This window comes from Rhinoderma darwinii, chromosome 3, assembly GCF_050947455.1.
Source record: "Rhinoderma darwinii isolate aRhiDar2 chromosome 3, aRhiDar2.hap1, whole genome shotgun sequence".
Taxonomy (NCBI): domain Eukaryota; kingdom Metazoa; phylum Chordata; class Amphibia; order Anura; family Rhinodermatidae; genus Rhinoderma; species Rhinoderma darwinii.
Genome location: NC_134689.1, coordinates 128,165,494 through 128,191,882, shown reverse-complemented (window position 1 = coordinate 128,191,882; position 26,389 = coordinate 128,165,494). Strand labels below are relative to the sequence as shown.

Here is a 26,389-nt window from a genome sequence, read left to right as displayed (position 1 = left end):
CCCCGTAAAAAAGAAGTGCATGTCCTGTCTTAAGACGTTCATTGTCTCAATAGAAAAACAGCCTCAAAAACGGCCGTAAAGAACGCATCAAACAATGCTTGATGCATAAAAAACGGCTTAAAATCAGGGGCTGTTTTCCCTTGAAAAGCTCCGTATTTTACAGCCGTTTTTTGTTTGATGCGTGAACATACCCTAAAGGGTAAAATACGTTCCAATTCTGCAACATAATAGGCATGCTGTGGATTTAATAATCAGCAGCACATCCTAAATTCCATGCAGATTTTTTTCTGCTGCATGTGCATGGGGTTTTGAAAATGAGTTAGGGCTTATTCAGACGAACGTGTTAAATATTAGTGTGACGGACGTTGTTTTAACGGCCGTCACATGGTTGCATATATTTCTATGGGGCTATTTACACAGCTGTTGTTTTAACGGACCGTGTAAAGGGCCGTAAAAAAATAGTACATGTCCCATTTAAGTCCGGTTTTACAAATCCCTCAATAGACTCAAGTATATGAGGGATCCGTGAGAACGGGTACCACACGGGTGCAAATTGGCAGTGAAAAACTTCCATTTCGCACACGTTCGTGAACATTTGTAGTGAATTTTCAGTGCGCAATCCGCACAAGAAATAGGAGACAAATCCGCCACTTCTGAAGTGGCCTTGTTGAAATGTCCATGTTCGGTCCGTTTTATATAGACCCTATGTAGTATTTCCCAGAATGACCACAGTTCGGGGAGCCGGGCTCCTAGCATCATATTTATCTATGACGCTAGGAATCCCTGTCTCTCCGCGGTCCCGTACTGAAAACATGATTACAGTATGGGACAGTTTTCCCACGGAGACACAGGGACATCTAGCGTCATAGAAAGCAATGTTCTAGGAGCCCGGCTCCCTGAACTGTGGTCGGTCCTGGAAATATGGCCGATACACGTTCCATATAAAACAGACTGAGCACGGCCATCTGAATAAGGCCTTAGTCTATTTACACAGTGCAGTCAAATGAAATTTTTTTTTTGCAAAATCGCAACAAAAACTTGATTTTACCACACTTTGACTATAGCCTAACAGCACTGTTTTACCATGTTTTGTACCCTTTTTTAATGCAATTTTCATAATCAAGCGGTTTGGCGCAATTTTTTAAAAATTACGGCAAAACTGCGCCATTTTTGCTGCGATTACAAAAATAGCGGCACAAAATGTTAGGGAAACAATTTTAACTTTAATTTATATAATCAAGTTATATATAATCAAGTGGGGTCAGAAGGAATGTGAAGCAGGATGGAGAGAGGGACACACACTCACCAGCCTGCAGGTCCCGCCGTCCGTGTAGAGAAGGAGCTGGCTGGGGGGCGGGATCTCCACAGCTTCTACGGGCTGCATTTTCCCCTACTGTAAGTCCTCTCGGCCCCAGCGTTAGTTACGTCAGAGTAAGTAACGGGCCCTATTACATTGCAGGGTCTGTTCCTTTCTCCAAGTGACTAACACTGGGGCCCTCAATGAAATGTGTAAAGTTGCTGAGAAGCGACGGGCCTCTATTTTTCATCATTCTGGCTGGGCCCCTGGCGGCAGTACCAGCTCTACTGCCCTGATGGCGGCCATGATTACAGCCTTCTTCCATTGAAGTGAATGGGAGAAGGCTGCAATACCTGTGAATCGCCGCTACATCTGTGTCGATGATTCACAGTGAGCAAGCAGAAATGAAGAGAAAGTCAGAACCACGACCGATCAGTTATTGATGGCCAGATCCTGAGGATAGGCTATCAATTTTTAGGGACTGGAAAGCCCCTTTACTATATTGTGCCATCTGTCGTCCAGCAGAACCCCTAAATTGTTTTCCCAGTGTATTCTAGATTTTAAGCTAAATTTGGAAGTGACATAGGAATTAATTAAATTATACAATACCCATGCTCAACCCTTTTGCAACTTAGTAGAAATTAGAAAGTCCAAAATGAGTAAAAATTGTGTACTATAATCAAAAGTAGGGGGAAGCAGCGAGGAAGAGGAAGCAGCGCTTTGTAGTTGCAAGTATCTAAAAAAATCTGTGTAAGCTGAAGCATTACACCTCCCTTAGGCCCTGTTCTGACCGAGTTTTTCAGCTGATTTTGAAATGGAAACTGCATTGGAATCAGCGCCAAAAAACTGCCAAAATTGCCCCCCATTGATTTCAATGGGAGGCAGAGGCATTTTTTGGTTTCCCCGGCGGCTTTTGTCCTCTTGTGGTAAAAAAAGTGTCATGTCCTTTTTCCATGTCTCCAAGCTATGATTTCCGTTGGGCTTTCCATTCCTTCAACAGAAGGTTTAACAAAACTGATGAACGGAAGTCCAACGCTGATGTGAACAGGCCCTTATTCATATTTATATATTCTCTTTTGTCTATTTTTATGTGTATACAAGACACAACTTGTCCAAGTTCCCAAGCCCCAAATAAACCAATAATTCTTTAATTTACACAAATCCTAGGATTAGGAAGTTTAACTCTTGCTAGTGTGTAGTGCAAATGATTAATAAACACAAATATGGCAGTCCTCCGATAAAAAAAAAGGTGCATTATTGTACACCATTGGTTCTCATGTAATTTGTGATAAACTAATGTCATCCTGTGAGAAAGTGGGGTTGTCGTGTCCTGCATTGGGATATGGTTTCCAGCCTAAATCTTCAATTTTGTCTGCCTATACAATAAAGAAACAACAAATTTGGTTATATATTATCACTATATGAAACAACATTTTAGACAATTGAATGGTTCATAAAGATGAGTGAATCTGTGAAAACTTGCTTTGCCAACAGCATATTTCTTATTATGGAGTTATATTTATATAGTAGAAGGCAATGCAGGCTGAAATAGGGAACAGTATTAAAGTAGGAACACCATAATAGAAAATATGTCCATCAGCCAAGGCAAATTTTCACAGATTTGCTCATCTCTAGCTCCTACAGATGTTAAAATTAAAAATAAAATACACTTTCACTTAAAGGGGTTGTCCACTACCGGACAACTGATGACCTATCCACCTGATAGGTCATCAGTACATGACCTATGGGGGTCCGACACCTGGGCCCCGCACCGTTAAGACGCTCGGGCTGCCTCCGAGCACTGGACGTACACGCCGGAAGCTGTTGGATCTGGCCACTGAATAGCGTCGAGCTGCAGTACTGCAGCTCCGCTCCAATTCAATTGAATAGGGGCAGTGCTGCAGTTCGGCAGCACGGCCGCTATGCAATGTATGGAGCCATCTGCTTCTGGCACATGTTACATGTTACATGGCACATGGTACATGTATAGCACTGTTATTAGATTATCTATGGAGCTGTTATGTGGTCACTTTATGTTGGTATGACTTAAGCACTACATTGGGGCATTTACATATTATTTTTGCAATCTGATTGATTGCTATGAGCCACTACTCCGCTTTTTGTTTGCACCAGTTATGTAAATCTTTCCCTTGTATCCACAGTAGATATCTCTCAAATGAACATTAAAAATTATTCTCATTTTTTGCTTACCTTGTTGGTCTTAAGGCAGCAGAACATGTCAAGTACAAAATCTTGTCTTCCAAAGAGAAAGTCACGATTTATGTTCTGTTTCCACCCCCCTGTAACATATATGCACATATTTTAGGGCAGTTGCCCATAGTAATGTATTTTATCTTCTATTATATAACAGCATAACATATATTGACGATCAGGAGGCTGTGGTATTACCCATCACCAAATATCTACAGTATGTCTAAGCAAAAATGTACTTGTTTACATATAACGATTTGCTGTTTACTGACCTTATGATAAAAAATGTTAACACTCTTGAACATTTGTAAAGTAGTCTATTCGGGTCTATACATGTTGATCATAATTATAATCGGTTATTGAAATTAGTAAAAAATTATTACGCATTATCGAAGCATATATAAAATTACCCACAGATAGATATGAGACAGACAGACAGACAGACAGATATAGAGTCAGGCAGCACTGGCAGCGTGTGGGTGCAAGCTGTAAGGAAAAGACCAAGTTCCAAGTACATACAAATTGAAAAAATGAGCAGCAGCTCCTTGCAAGGTTCAAGATAAAAAATGTTGTACTTTATTGCCCGTGCGACGTTTCAGCTCTGTCCACTGGAGCCTTTCTCAAGCCTTGAGAAAGGCTCCAGTGGACGGAGCTGAAACGTCGCACGGGCAATAAAGTACCCATTTTTTTCACTTGGACCTTGGAGTTGCTGCTCATTTTTTTGATAGATAGATAGATAGAGTGAAGGAAATAAGTATTTGATCCCTTGCTGATTTTGTAACTTTGCCCACTGTCAAAGACATGAACAGTCTAGAATTTGTAGGCTAGGTTAATTTTACCAGTGAGAGATAGATTATATATTTTAAAAAAAACAGAAAATCACATTGTCAAAATTATATATATTTATTTGCATTGTGCACAGAGAAATAAGTATTTGATCCCTTTGGCAAACAAGACTTAATACTTGGTGGCAAAACCCTTGTTGGCAAGCACAGCAGTCAGACGTTTTTCATAGTTGATGATGAGGTTTGCACACATGTTAGATGGAATTTTGGCCCACTCCTCTTAGCAGATCATCTGTAAATCATTAAGATTTCGAGGCTGTCGCTTGGCAACTCGGATCTTCAGCTCCCTCCATAAGTTTTCGATGGGATTAAGGTCTGGAGACTGGCTAGGCCACTCCATGACCTTAATGTGCTTCTTTTTGAGCCACTCCTTTGTTGCCTTGGCTGTATGTTTCGAGTCATTGTCGTGCTGGAAGACCCAGCCACGAGCCATTTTTAATGTCCTGGTGGAGGGAAGGAGGTTGTCACTCAGGATTTGACGGTACATGGCTCCATCCATTCTCTCATTGATGCGGTGAAGTAGTCCTGTGCCCTTAGCAGAGAAACACCCCCAAAACATAATGTTTCCACCTCCATGCTTGACAGTGGGGACGGTGTTCTTTGGGTCATAGGCAGCATTTCTCTTCCTCCAAACACGGCGAGTTGAGTTAATGCCAAATAGCTCAATTTTAGTCTCATCTGACCACAGCACCTTCTCCCAATCACTCTCAGAATCATCCAGATGTTCATTTTCAAACTTCAGACGGGCCTGTACATGTGCCTTCTTGAGCAGGGGGACCTTGCGGGCACTGCAGGATTTTAATCCATTACGGCGTAATGTGTTACCAATGGTTTTCTTGGTGACTGTGGTCCCAGCTGCCTTGAGATCATTAACAAGTTCCCCCGTGTAGTTTTCGGCTGAGCTCTCACCTTCCTCAGGATCAAGGATACCCCACGAGGTGAGATTTTGCATGGAGCCCCAGATCGATGTCGATTGACAGTCATTTTATATGTCTTCCATTTTCTTACTATTGCACCAACAGTTGTCTCCTTGTCACCCAGCGTCTAACTTATGGTTTTGTAGCCCATTCCAGCCTTGTGCAGGTCTATGATCTTGTCCCTGACATCCTTAGAAAGCTCTTTGGTCTTGCCCATGTTGTAGAGGTTAGAGTCAGACTGATTAATTGAGTCTGTGGACAGGAGTCTTTTATACAGGTGACCATTTAAAACAGCTGTCTTTAATGCAGGCACCAAGTTGATTTGGAGCGTGTAACTGGTCTGGAGGAGGCTGAACTCTTAATGGTTGGTAGGGGATCAAATACTTATTTCTCTGTGCACAATGCAAATAAATATATATCATTTTGACAATGTAATTTTCTGGTTTTTTTTTTTAAATATAATCTATCTCTCACTGGTAAAATTAACCTAGCCTAAAAATTCTAGACTGTTCATTTCTTTGACAGTGGGCAAACTTACAAAATCAGCAAGGAGAATAGATAGATAGATAGATAGATAGATAGATAGATAGATAGATAGATAGATAGATAGATAGATAGATAGATAGATAGATAGATAGATAGATAGATAGATAGATACAATTTTTGTGTTGTCTCACATGAGCAATTCTGGGCCAAATGCTGTTTAAGTTTATGATTGTAACAATGAGAACTAATACTCAACAAATTATACTTAATGGGGTTATCCAAGAGTTTTTAAATTTTGCTTGGGAGAATATAAAATAAAAATCTAACAGGTTCTCACCCTTTGAAACGCCCCCCACTCCAACACTGACATCTCCTTCTCCACCGATTTGGTGCCAGAAGCTCCGGCTGTGGTCACATGTTGTTCATTGGTCATGTACTGCTGCATCCGATCGCTTTCCTCAGCAGTGATGCTGTCATGAATGGCATGGGACCGCTGAGGCCAGTGATTGGCTGCAGTGGCATGAGACCGATGAACGGCACGTGACTGCAGGCGGAGCTTCCGGGACCTGAGCGTTGTACAACAGGGAGTCAGAGAAAGGCTGAGTACCTTTTAGTTTATTATTTTATACCCTACCGTGCCCTCCTGCAAAATTAGAAAACTTCCGGATAACCCTTTTAAGTATTTCTAAAACATTTTTTTATTATTGGAGCACATTTCCATGTTTTAGTTATCAAAAGCAGTGAATAAAAAAGGAAACATCAGAAGGTTAAAGGGGTCGTCCAGTCCCTAAAAATTGGAGGCCTCTTCTCAGGATAGGCCATCAATATCTGATCGGTTAGGGTCCAATTCCCCGGTCCCCCACCGATCAGCAGTTTTGAAGGGGCCACAGCGCTCGTTTGAGCGGTGCTTCCCCTTCATCCCTTAACTACTCGTACTGTGGATCACCACACATTTCTAGCGGTGGCCGATAGTATTACAGTCTTCTCCCATTTAAGTAAATGGGAGAAGGCTGTAATACTGTGAACTGCCACTACAAGTGTGTCGACTATTCACAGTACGAGCAGATAAGGCATGAAAGGGAAGCAGCGCTTGTACGAGCACTGTGGCCCCTTCAAAATAACTAATCAGCGGTTTTCCCGGGAGTAGGACCCCGACCGATCTGATATTGATGACCTTTACTGAGGCTAGGCCATCAATTTTTAGGTACTGGACAACCCCTTAAAAGTGGCCATATTGTCTGTGATGGTGGTTCCTGCAAATCTAATATTTATTGGGCTTTTAAATGTTTCCCTAATGTCAGGAAAAAAACATAAATCACCCAGAATGGATGTTTTTCTGTCAGACTATTATGTTTCACCTAGAGAGAAGTACTGGTAGAGGTGTTTGGCTTATCTCTACCTCCTTTGTTAAAATAACATGCACGGTTACCGGGAAATGGGGATGATCAATTCGCTGACATATCATATACATATGGCTAGCTTAACACTGTTGTAAGTTTAATTTTGTATGTGTTTTACCTGGTATTCAGTATCTGAATTTTACTAAATACTAAAATTGACCAGTTTAATACATACCTGACAGAAGACTAACAATTATGCCAACAACTATAGTGACAAGGGTTCCCAGAATGCTGAGGTATAAGTACGATAAAGAATACCAATAATCAGCCAGCAGTGGCCTGAAAAGATACAAGAAAGTGGGCACAGGCGATTAACATAATATACTGTATAATTAATATTCAATGGACACAATTGTATTGTGTAATACTTCAGCAATTTCTTTCATAGATGCAAAGTCATTTATAATAAAGGGAATTACAAAAACCAAACCAAATCCATGAAACTAAAGTAAGTGTCTCACCTCTCACTGGCTTCGGCTTGTGCTGATGTGACAAACGTTGTTATCATCGTTTCCGTAACAGATGTAATGTTCCCTGTATCATTAAAATAACAAGCTGCAGTCGAAAGTGGTAGAGGTCTACTATTCTCAGGCAGTGGGGGATAGATCTGTGCTCCTATTCCAGTCCACAATGACAAAGAAAACCCACAAATCAGCCCCACAATAGCTCCCTGAATTTGAAAATATAGGGTTAAATTAGATTAGTGTGACATAGGTTTGTGTAGAAACATTTTATTAAATAGCAACTATACCGTTGCATTAGGTGCAATTTCTTAACATACGGTACTTCTACTACACGTGTGATTCCTTTTATGAGTGGGAGTCAAGGACATATATGGTATATCATGGAGGCAGAACGCCTTTGTTATTGGGTGGCAAGTTCCTGCGCAGGACTCCTCCCTCCCGAGAAACTGCATTGTTAGCAATCAAGGGGAGTAAAGAATCAACCCAAGGGTCATCGAGAAGACGTGAAGAGGAAAATAATAAACAAGCCCATCTACTCTGAGTGTCACAACCCAGCACTATATTAGGGAACCCCCTATCTTCTATGTACGCCTGTAAGGTGGTGACTTTGCCCATTTAATTCCTCAGTGCCTCTGTTGTTCCTGCCTGTGGTCTCCACATCTTCCCCATCTTGTGTGGTTTCCCTGCTGTCTGTGTCTTTCCCCTTACTCTTCTTGTTTTGTGTGTCCCTGCCCTGTGTTGGGACATAGTGGAGGACGTCACCTTGCAGACCGATGCTCAGTGAGCATTGAGACGCAAGTAGTAGGGGAAATTGGGATATACGGTAAGGCAGAGGAGGGGTGGTAGAAGCCAGCGCTAGGTTCAAGAGAGGCGGACCCTGTAAGTCCCCAACTTGTGTCCAAGGCCTCAAAACGAGGTGGGTGTGCGGCGTGGGCCCTAAGATCTGCTGTAGGACCTCAGACTGGGCCCCTGAGGGAGTGGGTGGCATGGAAGCCATGGATGAGACAGCCGTCCCCCTTGTTACTGGGTGGACACAAGAACAGGCCCTGAATATAAGGAGTGTAGAGAGTGAAGTAGCTAAGGGCAAGTGTCCAGAAGCTGAGTGCCTAGTTAGGCCACCATAGCCTGCTTCCTTGTACTTTGACTTCTTTCTTGCCAGCCGTTGGAACTGGTAGAGATCAGAACTTAGATTTGTGTGTGTTATTCCGTGGCATGGCACCCGCAGTTAGGACACTATGTGTACGTTGCACGTACATGGCCGTGAGATTCAGAGTCCGTGAGGTAGTGTTGTAGCTGTCACGGTGACCCACAGAGGTGCAGAGCATTTCCATACAAAGTGACTTGTGCACCCTGGAGATATCATATACTAGCAGGTTAAGCTATGTATTAGAGGGTAGCCCCCCAGCGGCCCATGATGGCACAGTTTGTGCAGGATGCGGAGCCTGCAGTCAGATTGACGCAGCCCGACCTAGGTGGGAACTCCAGCGGAGTTGAGATCCCTTGCCCTGGTTTAGGACCGCTCTGGTTGTCCTGCTACATAACCCATAACACGCTACTAGTAGCAGTGATTCTACTAAAGAGCAGCTAATATTCCCCAGGGCTGACCCCTACCTTTTGATTTCAATCTCTACATTTTTGTATCATCATTAGCTGCTGGTAAAGTCATTACAGATTAATTTTATTTGTATTACTTATAAGCATGTGGTGTATAAAGTTTACTCACCAATGGATTGCTGAAGGGTAAAAACATTCCTAGGGAAAACAATCCAAGAAGTGGACCTCCAACCATAGCAAATATAGACAATGCAGCCTGAAGATTACAAAGAAAATTGTAATTGCACGTATTGCTGTGGTTTCATTATAATACTGATGAACTTAATATAAAAAATTGCAGAAAAAAATGTTTTCCTCGATTTATTATGTTTAATAATATTTACCTTAAAAAATAAAATGTAATGTATGACATAGCTATAACATCGAGCACAAAGACCCCATTTTGTATTTCCTTTTTAGTATTAGCTTTAGGCGCAGTATCTGCAAATGGATGGTAAATATCTAAGTACGGACAGGGTGCCTGGAGGTAATTATTGTATGTTTGGCGTAACATACATACTTTGTGATATGAACGTATTACTACCTGACATCCATGCGTCTGTCGCGCAGAATGTCTAATGTTGATGAACGTGGGATCGGAGAGGTGTGCAATTGCTTGGGGGGGGTCTTTCTTATTTTTGTTTTTACATTTTACTATATGTATTAATAAAAATTTAGTAATTTAATTCTTTTTTAATTTAAAACACGGGCTGAGGTTAGCAGGGAACATCAGCAGAACTGATTAATTCCCTTCCATGTCAGGGTCTGGGTGTCAGTGTGACAGCCCGATCCTGCTGATGGGATGTAACGTAACGGGCTATTGGTACAGGGAACATGGTACTTACAAAATGTAAAAAAAATGAATTATGTTTGAAGACAATGTGATTTTGTTGTATTTATCACCAGTCAATTTTTATTTTTACAAAGTTAGGATCAGATCCAACAGGGAATAGCTTTATAAAGTTTTCATTTATGCCTCTCTTCCTTGTTGGATGCAATCCTGAACGAAACATATATTACTCAAAGTGTGTGACCATGGCCTTAAATAACTTACAGAGCTGGCAACTATTTAAATGTATAAATACAGGTGTTGTTTCCTGAAGCTGGATATAGAGATTAATATTTACTGTGGACAGTGCTTCCCCACGGATAAAACAAATGCTTATTTCTACATACTTATTAATGCATTAAAGGGTTATTCCAATATTAGACATTTATGCCATATTCACAGGATACACCCAGGGGCGTAACTAGGAAAGACTGGGCCCCATAGCAAACTTTTGACTGGGGCCCCCCCTCCCCTGGGTGTCACACAACCCCGCACCTTGTAGATAGTGCCTTTTTTACAGCCCCCCCTGTAGATAGCGCCATACAGCCCCCTCTGTAGATAGCGCCATACAGCCCGCTCTGTAGATGGCGCCATACAGCCCCCTCTGTGGATGGCGCCATACAGCCCCCTCTGTAGATATCTACAAAGGGGGCTGTATGGCATTATCTACAGGTGGGCTGTATGACGCCATCTACAGAGGGGGCTGTATGGCGCTATCTACAGAGGGGGCTGTATGGCGCTATCTACAGAGGGGGCTGTATGGCACTATCTACAGAGGGGGCTGTATGGCGCTATCTACAGAGGGGGCTGTATGGCGCTATCTACAGAGGGGGCTGTATGGCGCTATCTACAGAGGGGGCTGTATGGCGCTATCTACAGAGGGGGCTGTATGGCGTTATCTACAGAGGGGGCTGTATGGTGCTATCTACAGAGGGGGCTGTATGGCGCTATCTACAGAGGGGGCTGTATGGCGTTATCTACAGAGGGGGCTGTATGGCGTTATCTACAGAGGGGGCTGTATGGCGCTATCTACAGGGGGGCTGTATGGCACTATCCACAGGGGGGCTGTATGGCGCTATCCACAGGGGGACTGTATGGCGTTATCTACAGAGGGGGCTGTATGGCGCTAGCTACAGGGGGGCTGTATGGCGTTATCTACAGGGGGGCTGTATGGCGCTATCCACAGGGGGGGCTGTATGGCGTTCTCTACAGAGGGGGCTGTATGGCGTTATCTACAGGGGGGACTGTATGGCGTTATCTACAGGGGGGACTGTATGGCGTTATCTACAGGGGGGACTGTATGGCGTTATCTACAGGGGGTCTGTATGGCGTTATCTACAGGGGGTCTGTATGGCGTTATCTACAGGGGGTCTGTATGGCGTTATCTACAGGGGGTCTGTATGGCGTTCCCTACAGGGGGGTCTGTATGGCGTTCCCTACAGGGAGGTCTGTAGGGAACGCCATACAGCCCCCCCTGTAAGGAACGCCATACAGCCCCCCCTGTAGGGAACACCATACAGCCCCCCCTGTAGGGAACGCAATACAGCCCCCCCGTAGGGAACGCCATACAGCCCCCCCCCTGTAGGGAACGCCATACAGCCCCCCCTGTAGGGAACGCCATACAGCCCCCCGTAGGGAACGCCATACAGCCCCCCTGTAGGGAACGCCATACAGCCCCCCCCTGTAGGGAACGCCTTACAGCCCCCCCTGTAGGGAATGCCATACAGCCCCCCCCTGTAGGGAACGCTATACAGCCCCCCCTGTAGGGAACACCATACAGCCCCCCCCTGTAGGGAACGCCATACAGCCCCCCCCTGTAGGGAACGCCATACAGCCCCCCCCTGTAGGGAACGCCATACAGCCACCCCCCTGTAGGGAACTCTATACAGCCCCCCCTGTAGGGAACGCCATACAGCCCCCCCCTGTAGGGAACGCCATACAGCCCCCCCCTGTAGGGAACGCCATACAGCCCCCCCTGTTGGGAACGCCATACATCCCCCCTGTAGGGAACGCAATACAGCCCCCCCTGTAGGGAACGCAATACAGCCCCCCCTGTAGGGAACGCCATACAGCCCCCCCCTGTAGGGAACGCTATACAGCCCCCCCTGTGGGGAACGCTATACAGCCCCCCCATAGGGAACGCCATACAGCCCCCCCGTAGGCAACGCTATACAGCCCCCCCCCTGTAGGGAACGCCATACAGCCCCCCCCCCTGTAGGGAACGCCATACAGCGTCCCCAACCCCCCAAAAAAATGCGACCTACAGTGTGAAAAGACAGAAGACATGTATCCCCTATCCACAGGACAGGGGATACATGTGCGATCACTGGCATTGATAGGGAGAACGGGGGACTGAAAGTCCCCCAAGTTCTCCATGACTAACCTCTGACTTCCGGCGTCTGCACAGCTCAATAAAAATGAAAGGAGCGCTGGTCACGCATGTGCACAAGCGCGATCGGCGCTCCATTCATTTCTACGGAGCTGCCGACACAGACCCCAGAAGTCCGAGGTTTGTGATGGAGAACTTCAGGGGACTTTACCTATCAATGCCAGCGATCACACATGTATCCCCTATCCTGGGGATAGGGGATACATGTCTTTTGTTTAATGGCAGAGCGGGGAGATATCTCCCTGCTCTGCCGTGGTGTTCAGTGGCGTCCCGCTGTAGCAGCCATAGCGGCTGCTAGCGGAGCCTCCGGCCATGGTGGGGGCCCGTGCAGGCGGGCGACACAGGCCCCCTCATGCCGCGGGCCCCATAGCAGCTGCTATGGCTGCTATAGCGGTAGTTATGCCACTGGATACACCATAAATGTCTGATAAATTGGAAACTCATCAGACGGGACAGGGGACCTCCGTTTGGGAGATAGGTGTGGGTCCTAGAGGTGGGACCCGCATCCAAAAGACATTTATAGCATATCCTGTAGATATGCGATAAATGTCTAAGATGGGAATACCGCTTTACGTAGAGTGGTTTATACCTATTAATTACAGCGAAAGTCAGTGCTTTATTGAGAAGTGTTTTAAATAAAATTAAAGAACTAAAGTCGCATTTAATGTAGCAAATTTTCAAACCAATGACAAACGTTCTGTGGTCTAAAAATTATCATGAGTATGTGAAGGGCATTTTCCCCAAGCTCAATCATCATACATCATATCTATATGTTCACATTGTGTAATACAAAAGCACTATACATATATGACCCTGATTGTTGTGGAGGAGAAATCACATATATTCATCACCCCTTCTCCTTGAGGATAACTGCAAGGCTCAATTCAAACATCGCATGAGTTTTTTATGCTGTGCAATAGCCACCCACGAAATTGCACACTTGAACTTGGATGCATTTTTTAAGCCAAAACCAGAATTCTATCAAGGAGAGCAGACGTATAAGGGTTTGCTATATGTATTTCTTCTGCTTAGATTCCGGCCCTAGTTTTGGCTTAAAAAATAAATTTAAAATATTCTGCAAACATACACTGTGTGAACAATGCCTAAGGTGGTGGAATCCATGTGGTTAAGAATGCTCTTTCAAGTCAGTTTGTTTGCAGAAAATTATTCTACCTAAATGTAAATGAGCCAACAATGTTTCCCATATTAAAAAATATATTTAAAATTCATAATCCTTTAAAATAACACATGCATTTTGGGTATTTTACCTGGATCACACTTCCCATGTAAGATGCAATTACTGACATTCCTATACACAGTACTCCATAAAATGCACCTAGAGAAAACATAGGAACAAACCTGAGCAAGGTCAGAAAGTCAAGGAATATTTCACTAATACACCCAAGTCGTTTAGGCAGGATTCACACATGCAGTTTTTTTGTGGCAGTTTGTTTTTTTAACTAAACACAGGAGTGCATACAAAAGAGAGGTTACATATCAGTCTTTCCTTCATACATTTATTTTCTGATGGATCTATTCCTGTGTTTGGCTCAATAACCTCTACAAAAACGACACGTGCGATTCCAATCGTGGGAGGGGGGGCTTAAATCCCAAGGCACAATTATTGACAACTGAGAATGTTCTTTGCGATACAAAAAATATGCAATTCTGCAACATTCTATACATACTATGTGATTTACCCCTCTACTAATAATGTTTTTATTTTTTATAATAAGCAAAATAAAAATGTGTTATAAGGGTTATAGTCTTCTTATTCTTACACATCTCTCTCGCTATATATATATATATATATAAAAATACATTTCTGTTGTCTGTGGTCTGATATTTGCTCTCTATGCACGGCCAAGTGACTGGACCAATCTGCACCAAATTTGTCCCATAAGTAAATCACCCGCTTCTGAAGGTTTAGATCAGGTTTCAGCTCTCTAGGACCTACTGTTTTCAACATATTCACAAAAGAAAATAGGAGACCACTGGCTTCCTCCATATGACATGACCCAAATTAGCCAATAGAAGCTCCTGGGCAATGCACGGACCATGGAAACCACGGTCATGTGCATGGGCCCATAGAAATTAATGGGACCGCAATTCACCTGCAGATTTGTGGGTGAATTGTGGCCGCAAAAACACGTTTGTGTGCATGAGGCCTTAGAGTGAAACCAATAGAAATTACACCCCAGTATAGACATAACTGCCACTAGGGGGAGCTTAAGGGCTTCCTGAATGTTTGCTTTCAGGGGATAAACCATTCGATATCGTACTCTTATTATTGAGTTCAAAAGCTCCCTCTAGTGGTGACTGCAGGTCGCCAGGATATTATCATCTCTATGCAGGGGATTTGGAGCTCTGTATATGAAAAAAAAAATAAGCTCCAAACACTGGGAATTAATTTATCTTTATTAACATCTTTAGAAAAACAAGTTTGCTGTACATGCTATATAGTATCCTATGTTTACATAAGGCCACTGTGTTCTGCAGTGGTTTATAATCAGATGAAGCAGGAGTCATACACAAAATGACTAAAGCATCTGAAATACAAAATAATCTATAAATAATTAAACAAAATAGACCATTGCCTTCCAATGAGATAGATTTCTACTTGTCTAAATTTACTTACAAAGTAAAGTGCTACAGAAAAGGGATTTGCCACAGACATTCAGTTATATGATACAACCCATAGATTTGAAGGAAATCCTCTATACGATAAAACTGTTTAATGCAGAAACTCACTCATTCCTTTTGACAGCCATGACAGCTTTCTTTCGGAGAGATTGGTGTACGGTTTTATCAGATCTTCTACAGTTACTGCAGCCAGCGCATTGATACTTGATGACACTGTGCTAAAGAGAGTGAACATTAACATAAGCATTACTGGGCGATGATCTTTTATGGTATCCTACTTTAAAGGCTATGTACACCTTTGAAATTGTTTCTTTTTTTTTTTATAAAAAAAAAAGTCTATCAGTATGATTGGTGCAACTTTCAAAATACTTTTTATTAAAAATTATTTTTACTTTTTGAGATACAGTTGCTTTGTATTTTGTATATAGAGCAGCTGTATCGTGCACTAAGACCGCGGGACTGATGGGTTCAGTGACAACGGGTCCTCCATGTCTCTGATCGATCTAAGTTATGAACTTAGACGTGATGGATAGCAGCTCGATCCGGTGTGTCAGAAACCCGCAGGACCCGCTGTCACTGAACCTGTCAGTGCCGCTGACCTGGTGGATAGGGGTTGTAGTTCTAGATACAATTTCTCTGTATACAGTATACAAAGCAGCTGTATCTCAAAAAGTAAAAGTAATTTTTAATAAAAAGTTTTAAAAGTTGCACCAATCACACTGATTGTACATAGCCTTTAAAGCATTGTACGGTGTTGTGGAATTTCGTTTAGATCTCTGCAATGGAATTGGCACAACAGCTACAGTGTTAACATGCCCTTATTGTTCTTGTTCATATGTCAAAACATTAGGATAGGAGCACTTTAGGTGAAATTGATACAATATATTTTATTTATTGTAGCGCCTGAAGGGGAGGTGAATGACACAGGGATATTTGCCCTTAGGCTGGTTGCAAACAAATAGTTTTGCAGCATTTTATTTGATTTCTGCAGTGCTCTTGGGGGCTTTGTTTTTTAAAGGGGGCTAAATAACATCTGTCAGATTTTAGTTGAAAGTCTATAGTAAAATACTAAAATGTCTTCATACACAGTGTTTTGGTTTGTGCCGTTCTAGTGACGTTTTTGGGGTCATGGGGTAAATGGTGTTTCAAAACGCAGCATGCTGAATGTATGGTGTCTTTTCAGGTGTTTTACTACATAGGATTTTTAATATTACTGCAAAAACACCTGGAATAACATTTGTACAACATGTTACAATTTTTTTTTTAAAATACATTAAAAAACACAATTCAAACTACTTGTGTTTTTTATAGAAAAAAATTATTGTCTGGTCTTAAAAGGATTGTCCCACCATTAAATATTATATTATTTTATAGATCATGAAAAACTGGACAATGTTAGCTACAAACATGTTTTAAAAAAAAACGATCTAGCGAAGAGTTATGACATTTACATACTATGGTGCCACCTGGTGTTTAAAGTGTATAGCAATGTACACGTTCACAAGATGAGCTGAGTACTGGTGGACACGCATGCTCAGCCACTTTCTCCACAGCCAGGTCTCTGCATAGTGATCGTCCGTTCACTGCAGAGTAGCCAATAGAAATAGATTTCTACCCTGCTTGTCAGGGAAGTAGCAGAGCCTCTGCAGTAGCATGGCAGTATACTTGAGGAAACTACTTCTTATCAGCTTGTTAGGACTATAAATCTCTACATCCTGACAGCAGATATGAATCCTGCACATGCCCAAACTCAATTTACATGATTTTATTTCATTACATTTTCAGTGGTTGCTAAGGGAGTGCATACTGTAAATTTCACACAGTATGTATCTTCACTACCCTGGATCCCAAGTAGTTTATCTGCAGGGAATGTAACAAGGGACTATATTCCCAGCTGCCAGAGGGGGAAGGAGACATATTTTGCTTAGAGCTCCTGCTCCAGCAGCACCGATTAGCAGCAGCAAAAGAGAGGCACAGAGAAGAAGAAAAAAAAGATGAAAAATAAAATATTTTATATACTAGAAACACTTCAAATTAGTTTAATAAAGTTAGTAACAGCCTCTCTTGGGCAAAAAGAGAGAAAAAAGAGTGAGGAGAGTCTCTCAACCCTCCATACTAGGTTGTTTTCTATAAAATTATTGGCAGAGATACGGTTCACTGAGACAACAAACAAGGTCCTTTTACAGAGCCTTATATGGGCCATGAAACGAGCGCTGATTGACGAGACAGCTCGTCGATCGGCGCTCCTTTGCTCCATTCACAAGGAGCAATTATCGGTTATGTATGTGAACGAGCGATCATTACTGCGATCGTTCGTCCCCCATACATTTCCATTATGTCAGAAGAACCTCTCTCTGTTTACACAGGGAGATATGCTGCCAACTAGCAACCATTTTTTTGGCCGCATAAACGAGCAAATCAGCAAATGAATGAGCATTCCGTTATTCATCGGCTGATAGTTGCCCTGTTTACACTGGGCAATGAACGGGAACGAGCGTTAATATGAACGCTCGTTTGCCCGATCATTTGTCCGTGCAAAAGGGCCTATAGTCTCTTTCCTCTCCTTCTGCTGTGATCATTTTCAATGTTGAAAGGTGGCGCTACCGTAAGTACAAAAGTTTGCTGCAAACCCTCTTTCTCAACTGTTCTTATCCACACCTGTTTTTGTTAAGTGGTTTTTACGTTTTATGTAAATAAAGTGTAATTATTGTATGATTTAGGGTAATTTTCTAATATACTAATATTGGGCCACAATATTCAAGATTGCTGCTTGCTGTAAGTAGATGGTAAGATTCTTGCTTGCATCTAGTTTTGATTATATCCAGATGCACAGCTCATTAAGTTATCTCTTGCAACTTGCTATGCACCTGTATCACTTAAAGAGGCTCTGTCACCAGATTTTGCAACCCCTATCTGCTATTGCAGCAGATAGGCGCTGCAATGTAGATTACAGTAACGTTTTTATTTTTTTTAAAACGAGCATTTTTGGCCAAGTTATGACCATTTTTGTATATATGCAAATGAGGCTTGCAAAAGTACAACTGGGCATGTTTACAGGAAAAGTACAACTGGGCGTGTATTATGTGTGTACATCGGGGCGTTTTTACTTCTTTTACTAGCTGGGCGTTGTGAATAGAAGTATCATCCACTTCTCTTCACAACGCCCAGCTTCTGGCAGTGCAGACACAGCCGTGTTCTCAAGAGATCACGCTGTGACGTCACTCACTTCCTGCCCCAGGTCCTGCATCGTGTCAGACGAGCGAGGACACATTGGCACCAGAGGCTACAGTTGATTCTGCAGCAGCATCAGCGTTTGCAGGTAAGTAGCTACATCGACTTACCTGCAAACGCCAATGCTGCTGCAGAATCATCTGTAGCCTCTGGTGCCGATGTGTCCTCGCTCGTCTGACATGATGCAGGACCTGTGAGTGACGACACAGCGGGATCTCTCGAGAACACGCTGTGTGTCTGCACTGCCAGAAGCTGGACGTTCTGAAGAGAAGTGGATGATACTTCTCGTCAGAGCGCCCAGCTAGTAAAAGTAGTAAACACGCCCCGATGTACGCACATAATACACGCCCACTTGGACTTTTACTTTAAACACGCCCAGTTGGACTTTAGCAAGCCTCATTTGCATAAATACAAAAATGGTCATAACTTGGCCAAAAATGCTCGTTTTTTAAAAATAAAAACGTTTCTCTTATCTACATTGCAGCGCCGATCTGCTGCAATAGCAGATAGGGGTTGCAAAAGCTGGTGACAGAGCCTCTTTAAACATGTTTTCAGCCTGTGAATGCAAACAATTGTTTTCATTCACTGACAGTAAGAACAGAGTTTGAAAATGGTAAGAAATTGAAGCACAAAGGGAGAGATTTACTTAGACTGGCATTTCATATGCCAGACTAAAACCAAACTACATTGAAGTAAGATACACCAAATTTATTAAAAGGCGCACGCCTCTTCATAAATTTGGTGCATCTTTGGTTGTCTTATTACCCAGAAATGCAAATCTATGCCTGTCATGAACAGATGTAGATTTGCGCCATATTGTACGCCAATTTGTTGGACTCACAGTGTCCCCACCCCCTGCCACTAAACCCCACCACCTTTACTTGCCACTTATGCAAAGTGGCGAGAAAAGTCTAAAATAGCAAAAAGTCACATTTTTGTGCAAATGTGGCATGCGCCATAATTTGCAACTTTTCAGCACCAGAATTGTGGTGCAAATTCAATAATAAATTCACCCCAAAGTCTACTAGAAAGTTGTACATCTTTTAATTATACAATAAATCAACTTTATTTATATCATTGGAATACAGACCGAAAACACATATTTGAACTGGCTGAAATAAGCTTTCTTCACACACACTTTATAGGTGGCATTTTTTGGGGGGAAAAAACGTATCTAAAAAAACCTGAAGACTTTTAGTAAAATTATAACATTTTTGTGGCGTTTTTTGCAAAAAGTGTTTTACTACCCGCATGCTTTTAGGTGGCGTTTTTCACATTGCAAATCATGTAATTAGATCATGTGTTGCAAAGATTTTTCTTTGCAACACATGATTTATCCGGAAAAAAAACCCGCCAAAAAATACACCATAAAAAATTGCAACACACATTGACATATTTTTTGAAGAGGAAAAGAAAACCTATAAATGTCTATGGGAGAAAAACACTTCTAACTGCTGGGAAAAAAAACGCCAAACAAAGCCTTGCTGTAATTTAGAAAAAACACCACTGAGCCCAAAAACTCAAGACAATATAAAAAAAAGATGGCACCTAAAAAAGCGTCATGTTGGTGCGATTTATATTATCCCATTGACTTCATTTTTGCCGCAAAAAAGTAAAAAAAAAACGCTTAAAACAAGTGGTGTTTTTTTGCTAAAAGCCACCCTCAGACCAATTTCGAACGACAGTATTTAGGTCAGTATTTTGCTTCCGTTTTTGTGAGCCTAAGTCAGGAATGGAACATAAAGAATAAGTATGGGGGCTTTACAGAAGAGAAACAAACTGAAACCAACTGCAACGGAAGCATTACCATTAAGTCCAATGGTAACGCAAACGGCAGCTATAGTTTCTACTCGGCTTTCCGTTCATCTGTTCCTCCGACGGAATGGATGAACAGAAACCCCAAATGGAACCCCACGCTGACGAACAGGCCCTTATGGAAAGATTTGCACCTCTTGAATGTTTTGGACCCACTCCAGATTTTGTCTTCCAAATACTGATACAAAATACTGACCTAAATACGGTTGTGTGAAAATGGCCTTAGTGTAATATTTTGCTTAGCTCTTTATAGCTTTAACCTCTTAACGCCGAAGGACGGATATATCCGTCCTCAGCAGCTGCTAGTTCGCGCAGGAGGACGGATATATCCATCCTGTGATGGCGCGGGTACTGAGACTGTACCCACGCGATCAGCGGCAGGAGCACGGCTGTTATACACAGCCTGGCTCCTGCTGCAACGGCCGGAATCGAAGCGCGCTCCGATTCCGGCAGTTTAACCCATTAAATGCCGCTGTCAATAGTGACAGCGGCATCTAATGTGTTTGACAGAGGGAGGGAGCTCCCTCTGTCACACCATCGGCGCCCCCGCAAAGAAATCGCGGGTCGCCGTCGGGTTTCCATGGCAGCGGGGGGTCTAACAAAGACCCCCAGGTCTGCCTTCAGCATCTGCCTGTTAGGCGATGTTGGAGGCATGACCTAACAGGTTGCCTGTCAGTTTTACACTGACAGGCAATAATGCTTTGGTATACTAAGTATACCAAAGCATTATATATGCGATCAGCAGATCGCATAGTGAAGTCCCCTGGTGGGACTAAAAAAAAAATGTCAATCAGTTAAATAAAGTTGGTGAAAAAAAAAAAATAATAATTACAGTGAAAACCAAATAAAACTACTTTTTTTGCCCAAAAAGTGGTTTTATTTAGTAAAAGTATAAAAACAAATCACTCATACACATATATGGTATCCCCGCGATCATAACGACTTGAACAATAAAATGATCACATTAATTAAACCGCCGGATGAACGGCATCCAAAAAAAACGCAAAAAACAACGACAAAATTCTCTCTTTTCTCCCATTCCCGCCATAAAAAATTAAATAAAAATTAATCTATAAGTCCTATGTACCCCAAAATAGTACTAATGAAAACTACACATTGGCCCGCAAAAATCAAGCCCCCATACGGCCACATCGACGGAAAAATAAAAACGTTACGGCTCTTGGAATGCGGCGATGCAAAAACAAGTCATTTTTTTCTAAAAGGCTTTTTATTGTGCAAACGTAGGAAAAACATATAAAACCTTTACATATTTGGTATCCCCGTAATTGTGCCGACCCATAGAATAAAGTTAACATGTTATTTACGCTGCATAGTAAACGGCGTAAATTTATAACGTGAAAATTAATGCTGGAATAGCTGCTTATTTTCAATTCTCTACTAAAATAAAGTTAATAAAAGTTAATCAATATATTATAAGCAACTAAAAACGGTACAATTACAAAATACAACTCGTCCCTCAAAAAACAAGCCCTTATACGGCTATGTCGACGGAATAAAAAAAAAGTTACGACTCTTGGAATGCGACCGTGAAGAAACAAAAAATAATCCAAAGGTCATTAACGTGCAAAATGGCCTGGTCATTAAGGGGTTAAGGCCACTTTTATACTGCATCGGTATTCGAAAGCCAAAATCAGAAGTTGAACATAAACAGAAAAAGTATAATGGAAAGATTTGCACATCTTTCTGTATTTTTTAATCCACTCCTGGTTTTGGTTTCCAAATACTGATGCAAACTACTGACCAAAATACTGCCGCGTGAATTTCTTAGAATCCCTAGGGATTTCTGTCAAATTGATGGTAATTCATACAATAAATGAGACTGAACTTCTATTTTGCTTTTGTTCTCTAGAGAACTGCTGCTACACAACTGAATTTTCCGTAGATAGTGTCAAGATATTGGTCTCCTGGTCTAACAATATTGTACAGAGGTCATGTAACATCAGGCATCATGCTTAGGCTTTGCTGCAAAATGACACTGGGATGTGTTTTAATTGATAAATCCCATATCCCTGAGGATACAATACAATGAATGTAACTCAGCTAAGTATGAAAATATACTATTATAGAAGGAAAATAATACCCAGAATAATGGCTTGCTCACCTCAAAGTGCCGCTATATGCACAGGCCACAAAAAGACCAGGCACTCCAGGATAGTTTCGAAGAATGTCCAGCACTAAATATGGCATGAGCTGCAATAACAAAACCAATAGAATGATGTTATAATAAGCCTGGCATGAGCTTCACACAATTCTTTTCAACTTCATAAAAAAGTGAACTAACAGGTTTCCTATGGGAATAACGTAGAAATTGTAACATCAGCATTGTAGGAGACTAGACATGGACCGCACATTCACAGTATATACGTTGATCTGAGCCGCTAGGCATAATTTATAAACATGAATATGAGGTTCTTTGTTAACATTTTGATCAAACTGTATAAGCCCACTTGCCACTTCACGGCGACCTCTTTTGAACTGGGTCCCTACTCTATCGGTTGCAGCACCGCATGGCGGCTACTGCCACCGCAGCACCGCTCCTGCAGAGGGAGCAACCCAGGGGCCCAAAAGCACCCATGCTATCAGACCGTGCCAAGCCTCCTTGGCTCTGGGCCACGTCCCCCCACAAGTGCAGCACTACAACAATAGACGCCACCCCACAGTACCACAACATGTGAACAGATGGAATGAGCTCAAATTACCATGCGCCCCCAGTGGCCAACTGAGAGCACAAGCAAGAGCAGGAACACTTATAAGGTCATTCCTGAATTAAAATCAGCTGTTGTTTTTTTTTTTCAAAAGCGTGGAGTGCTGGTACCAAGTAAAACAAAAGAAATGAGGAGGATACACTATACAATATCAGCATTGTGAGAAACTAAACATGGACCGCACAATCCACAATATATATGTTGATCTGAGCCGCTAGGCTTAATTTATAAACATGAACATGAGGTTCTTTGTTAACATATTGTATAAAATTGTAAAGATTAACTATGTGAGTCACACAATTGCCCTCCCCTCTGAACCGGACCATAAAATACCTTTTGCATTTTTGTTGGACAGGTAATGCTGAATGGGTGCCAAGTTAAGCTTGTAGCTGAGTGTTGAGTAATCTTTAACAATCTAACAATCACTTAGTCAAATATCAAAGGTGAATAAAATTAATAAATGGCAGTTCATACTCTTCCTGAATTAGGGACAGGGCTCTGTATTTAACTGTCCATACTACGGATGCAATCCCTAGGACGCCTATGGTTCCAGTGGTCAGACTGAGATCACATGACACATCTGTCCATAATGAAAGGCTTTAAAATATATGGATGCAACTGAGCTGGGGAGAAACAAATGACACTGCTAGAATATTGCTGAGTTAGCATGATATGTGCAGAAAACATAGCTAGAGTGCTTCTTTAAGGGCTTTTCCATATGCATGGGCCCAGGGCCAGGCTGGCCATCTGGCAGTTCTGGCAAATGCCAGGGTGGCTGGTACACAGTGGTCTGTTTGGCAGCCCCCACACATTTCTTATTAAAGAGGTTATCCGGGATCAAGATAAAACAGGCCACGTGGGGGGTGAGTGGAAAGGCGTACAATAATAGAAGCAACAATAATTAAGGTACCTTTTAAACCCAGCGCCGCCGCTTCAGTCATCCCTTCCAGCCTTTGTTTTCTGAGCCGTGTCAACACACATGACCGCTGCAGCCAAACACTGGCCCTAGCAGTGGCTGCGGCCAGCACATGTGTCAACGTGACATCATCATTGCAGCTCAGTAAGCAGAGGCTGACGGGGATCAACAAAGCAGCAGCGGGGATTTAAAAGGTAAGTAATACTTGTATTATTTTATGCCATAATCCCAATCCCCAATTGGACTGTTTTTTTCTTGATCCTAGACAACCTCTTTAAGTATATCTACAGACCAATTCACTCTGGGTGTCTGATAAAGCTTATTTGAACATGGCCGTTGGTCAGACACTCAGAGATATGGCAAGGGTCTGAAGAGTGATGTATTATCAAGCAACAACCAAGTTGCAGAGAGCAGTGCTTCCTCTCCCCAGAAGGAAAGAGCCCACTCACCAGCCCAGCAATGGTTAGTTCACGGATTGGTACGCAACGGTGGGGTCGCACAAGAAGACTTCAAAGACCACATTACATAATAGAAAGAGAGATTGGCACTGCTGAGCCAAAAAGCAGCCACTGGACCTGGCATACAGCAGCTACTCATACATGCAGCAGTAGCTTCAGGGAAATTAGGCTCTGTTTACACTCACATCGAAGTCTCTGACGCAGTTTCTGAGAACGACAGACGCCACTCCAATGAACGCCATTGTAAATCAACGTCCTAGATGTGAGTGTCACGTGTTCAGCATGTGTCTTAGATTTGAGTGGCATATATGCAGCATTTGTACCAGGTTATTCATGTGTTCATATATGGCAGCATTATTCATGTCTACAGTATAAAGTGGCGTTATTCATGTGTACAGTATATATGGTGACATTATTAATGTATACAATATACAGTGGCGTTATTAATGTATACAAAATACAATATATGGAGGCAATATTCTTGTATACAATATATAGTGGCGTTATTCATGTGTAGAGTATACATGATGGCATTATTAATGTGTACAGTATATAGTGGCGTTATTCATGTGTAGAGTATACATGATGGCATTATTAATGTGTACAGTATATAGTGGCGTTATTCATGTGTAGAGTATACATGATGGCATTATTAGTGTGTACAGTATATAGTGGCGTTATTCATGTGTAGAGTATACATGGTGGCATTATTAATGTGTACAGTATATAGTGGCGTTATTCATGTATAAAGTATACAATATATGGTGGCATTATTAATGTGTACAGTATATAGTGGCGTTATTCATGTGTAGAGTATACATGATGGCATTATTAATGTGTACAGTATATAGTGGCGTTATTCATGTATAAAGTATACAATATATGGTGGCATTATTCATGTGTACAGCATATAGTATTGTTATTCATGTTTACAGTGTATATGGCGGCATTCATGTGTATATAAAGAGTATCCCTGTCCAACTCAATGTCAAAACAATTACGTTCAGAGATATAATAATAATATCACTGCCTGTATGAACGATTAAAAACTGAATTTTATTAAGGTAACTCAAAACACTAAAATAGGGCTCTAAAGCCAACACACTAAACAGGGATAAGCAAAAGGACCAGAAGAGGGAGGGTATAAATTGGGTAACACTGTTCTGTGTATATGTATAACACTAATATTCCACTCTCCCTTATTATTAGATATATCCCTGGTTCCTATTGCCACTAAAGTTGTGTTCCTATACGTTTCCATACCCCTCGAGTGCATCACCAGGGGTGACATTTATTGATAAATTAACACCTATTCGTCGGTGAGCCCCGTTTCTGTGCTCTACAGTCTCCCGGCGTATACACGACACTAGTCAGCTGGCCGGCATTCATGTGTATATAGTAACATTAATTATATGTACAGTATATATGGCGGCATTGTTCAAGTGTTTCATTTCTCATTGTGTACTGATTGACAGCAATAAACTCGTCACGTGTCGGCCGCAACAGTATAAATACTAATTTATTATCTGTATATAGATACCCTGTATATTATAGCATTGCATTATCTGTATATAGATACCCTGTACATTTTTGCATTATTTATGTGTATTCTATATATTAGAGCATTATTCATGTGTGTAGTGTATATATAGCAGCATTATTCATGTATACAGTATATAATGGTGTTATTTATGTGTAGAATATAGTGGTGTTATTAATGTGAACAGTATATTTGGTGGCATTATAACTTTGTACAGTATATAGTGGTGTTATTCATGTGTACTGTATATATGTCAGCTTTATTCATGTGTACAGTATATAGTGGTGTTTTTGATGTGTAACGTATATATGGCAGCATAATTCATGTGTATAGTGTATATAGCAGCATTATTCATGTGTACAGTATATATGTCAGCATTATTCACATGTATGGTATATATTGGTGTTATTTATGTGTGCAATATATATGGCAGCATTATTCATGTGTACAGTATATAGTAGTAGTGTTGTGTACAATATACAGTATATGGCTACAATGCTAGTGTGTACAATATATAAGGGTATTATAAAGAATATGATGAATTTGGGTAGCAATGATTCCTAAAATATTAATTTCATCCCCCTAATGATTAAATTAATATTTCATTTATTTTTACTGCCCATAAACAA

General features: G+C 41.7%; 1 protein-coding gene across 1 annotated transcript in view; it reads right to left on the bottom strand.

The window, feature by feature from the left end:
- Window positions 1-2,571: 2,571 nt before the first annotated feature.
- The window catches only part of LOC142751096 (sodium-coupled monocarboxylate transporter 1-like), a 38,009-nt gene continuing 14,191 nt past the window's right edge, over window positions 2,572-26,389 (bottom strand). Inside the window, exons 8-15 of the mRNA XM_075860074.1 lie at window positions 22,243-22,331; window positions 15,183-15,292; window positions 13,700-13,767; window positions 9,344-9,430; window positions 7,618-7,826; window positions 7,332-7,435; window positions 3,509-3,597; window positions 2,572-2,673 (exon numbers count right to left, since the gene is read on the bottom strand). Of these exons, the coding sequence (XP_075716189.1) occupies window positions 2,572-2,673; window positions 3,509-3,597; window positions 7,332-7,435; window positions 7,618-7,826; window positions 9,344-9,430; window positions 13,700-13,767; window positions 15,183-15,292; window positions 22,243-22,331 (858 nt within the window). The remainder of the gene's footprint in view (window positions 2,674-3,508; window positions 3,598-7,331; window positions 7,436-7,617; window positions 7,827-9,343; window positions 9,431-13,699; window positions 13,768-15,182; window positions 15,293-22,242; window positions 22,332-26,389) is intronic.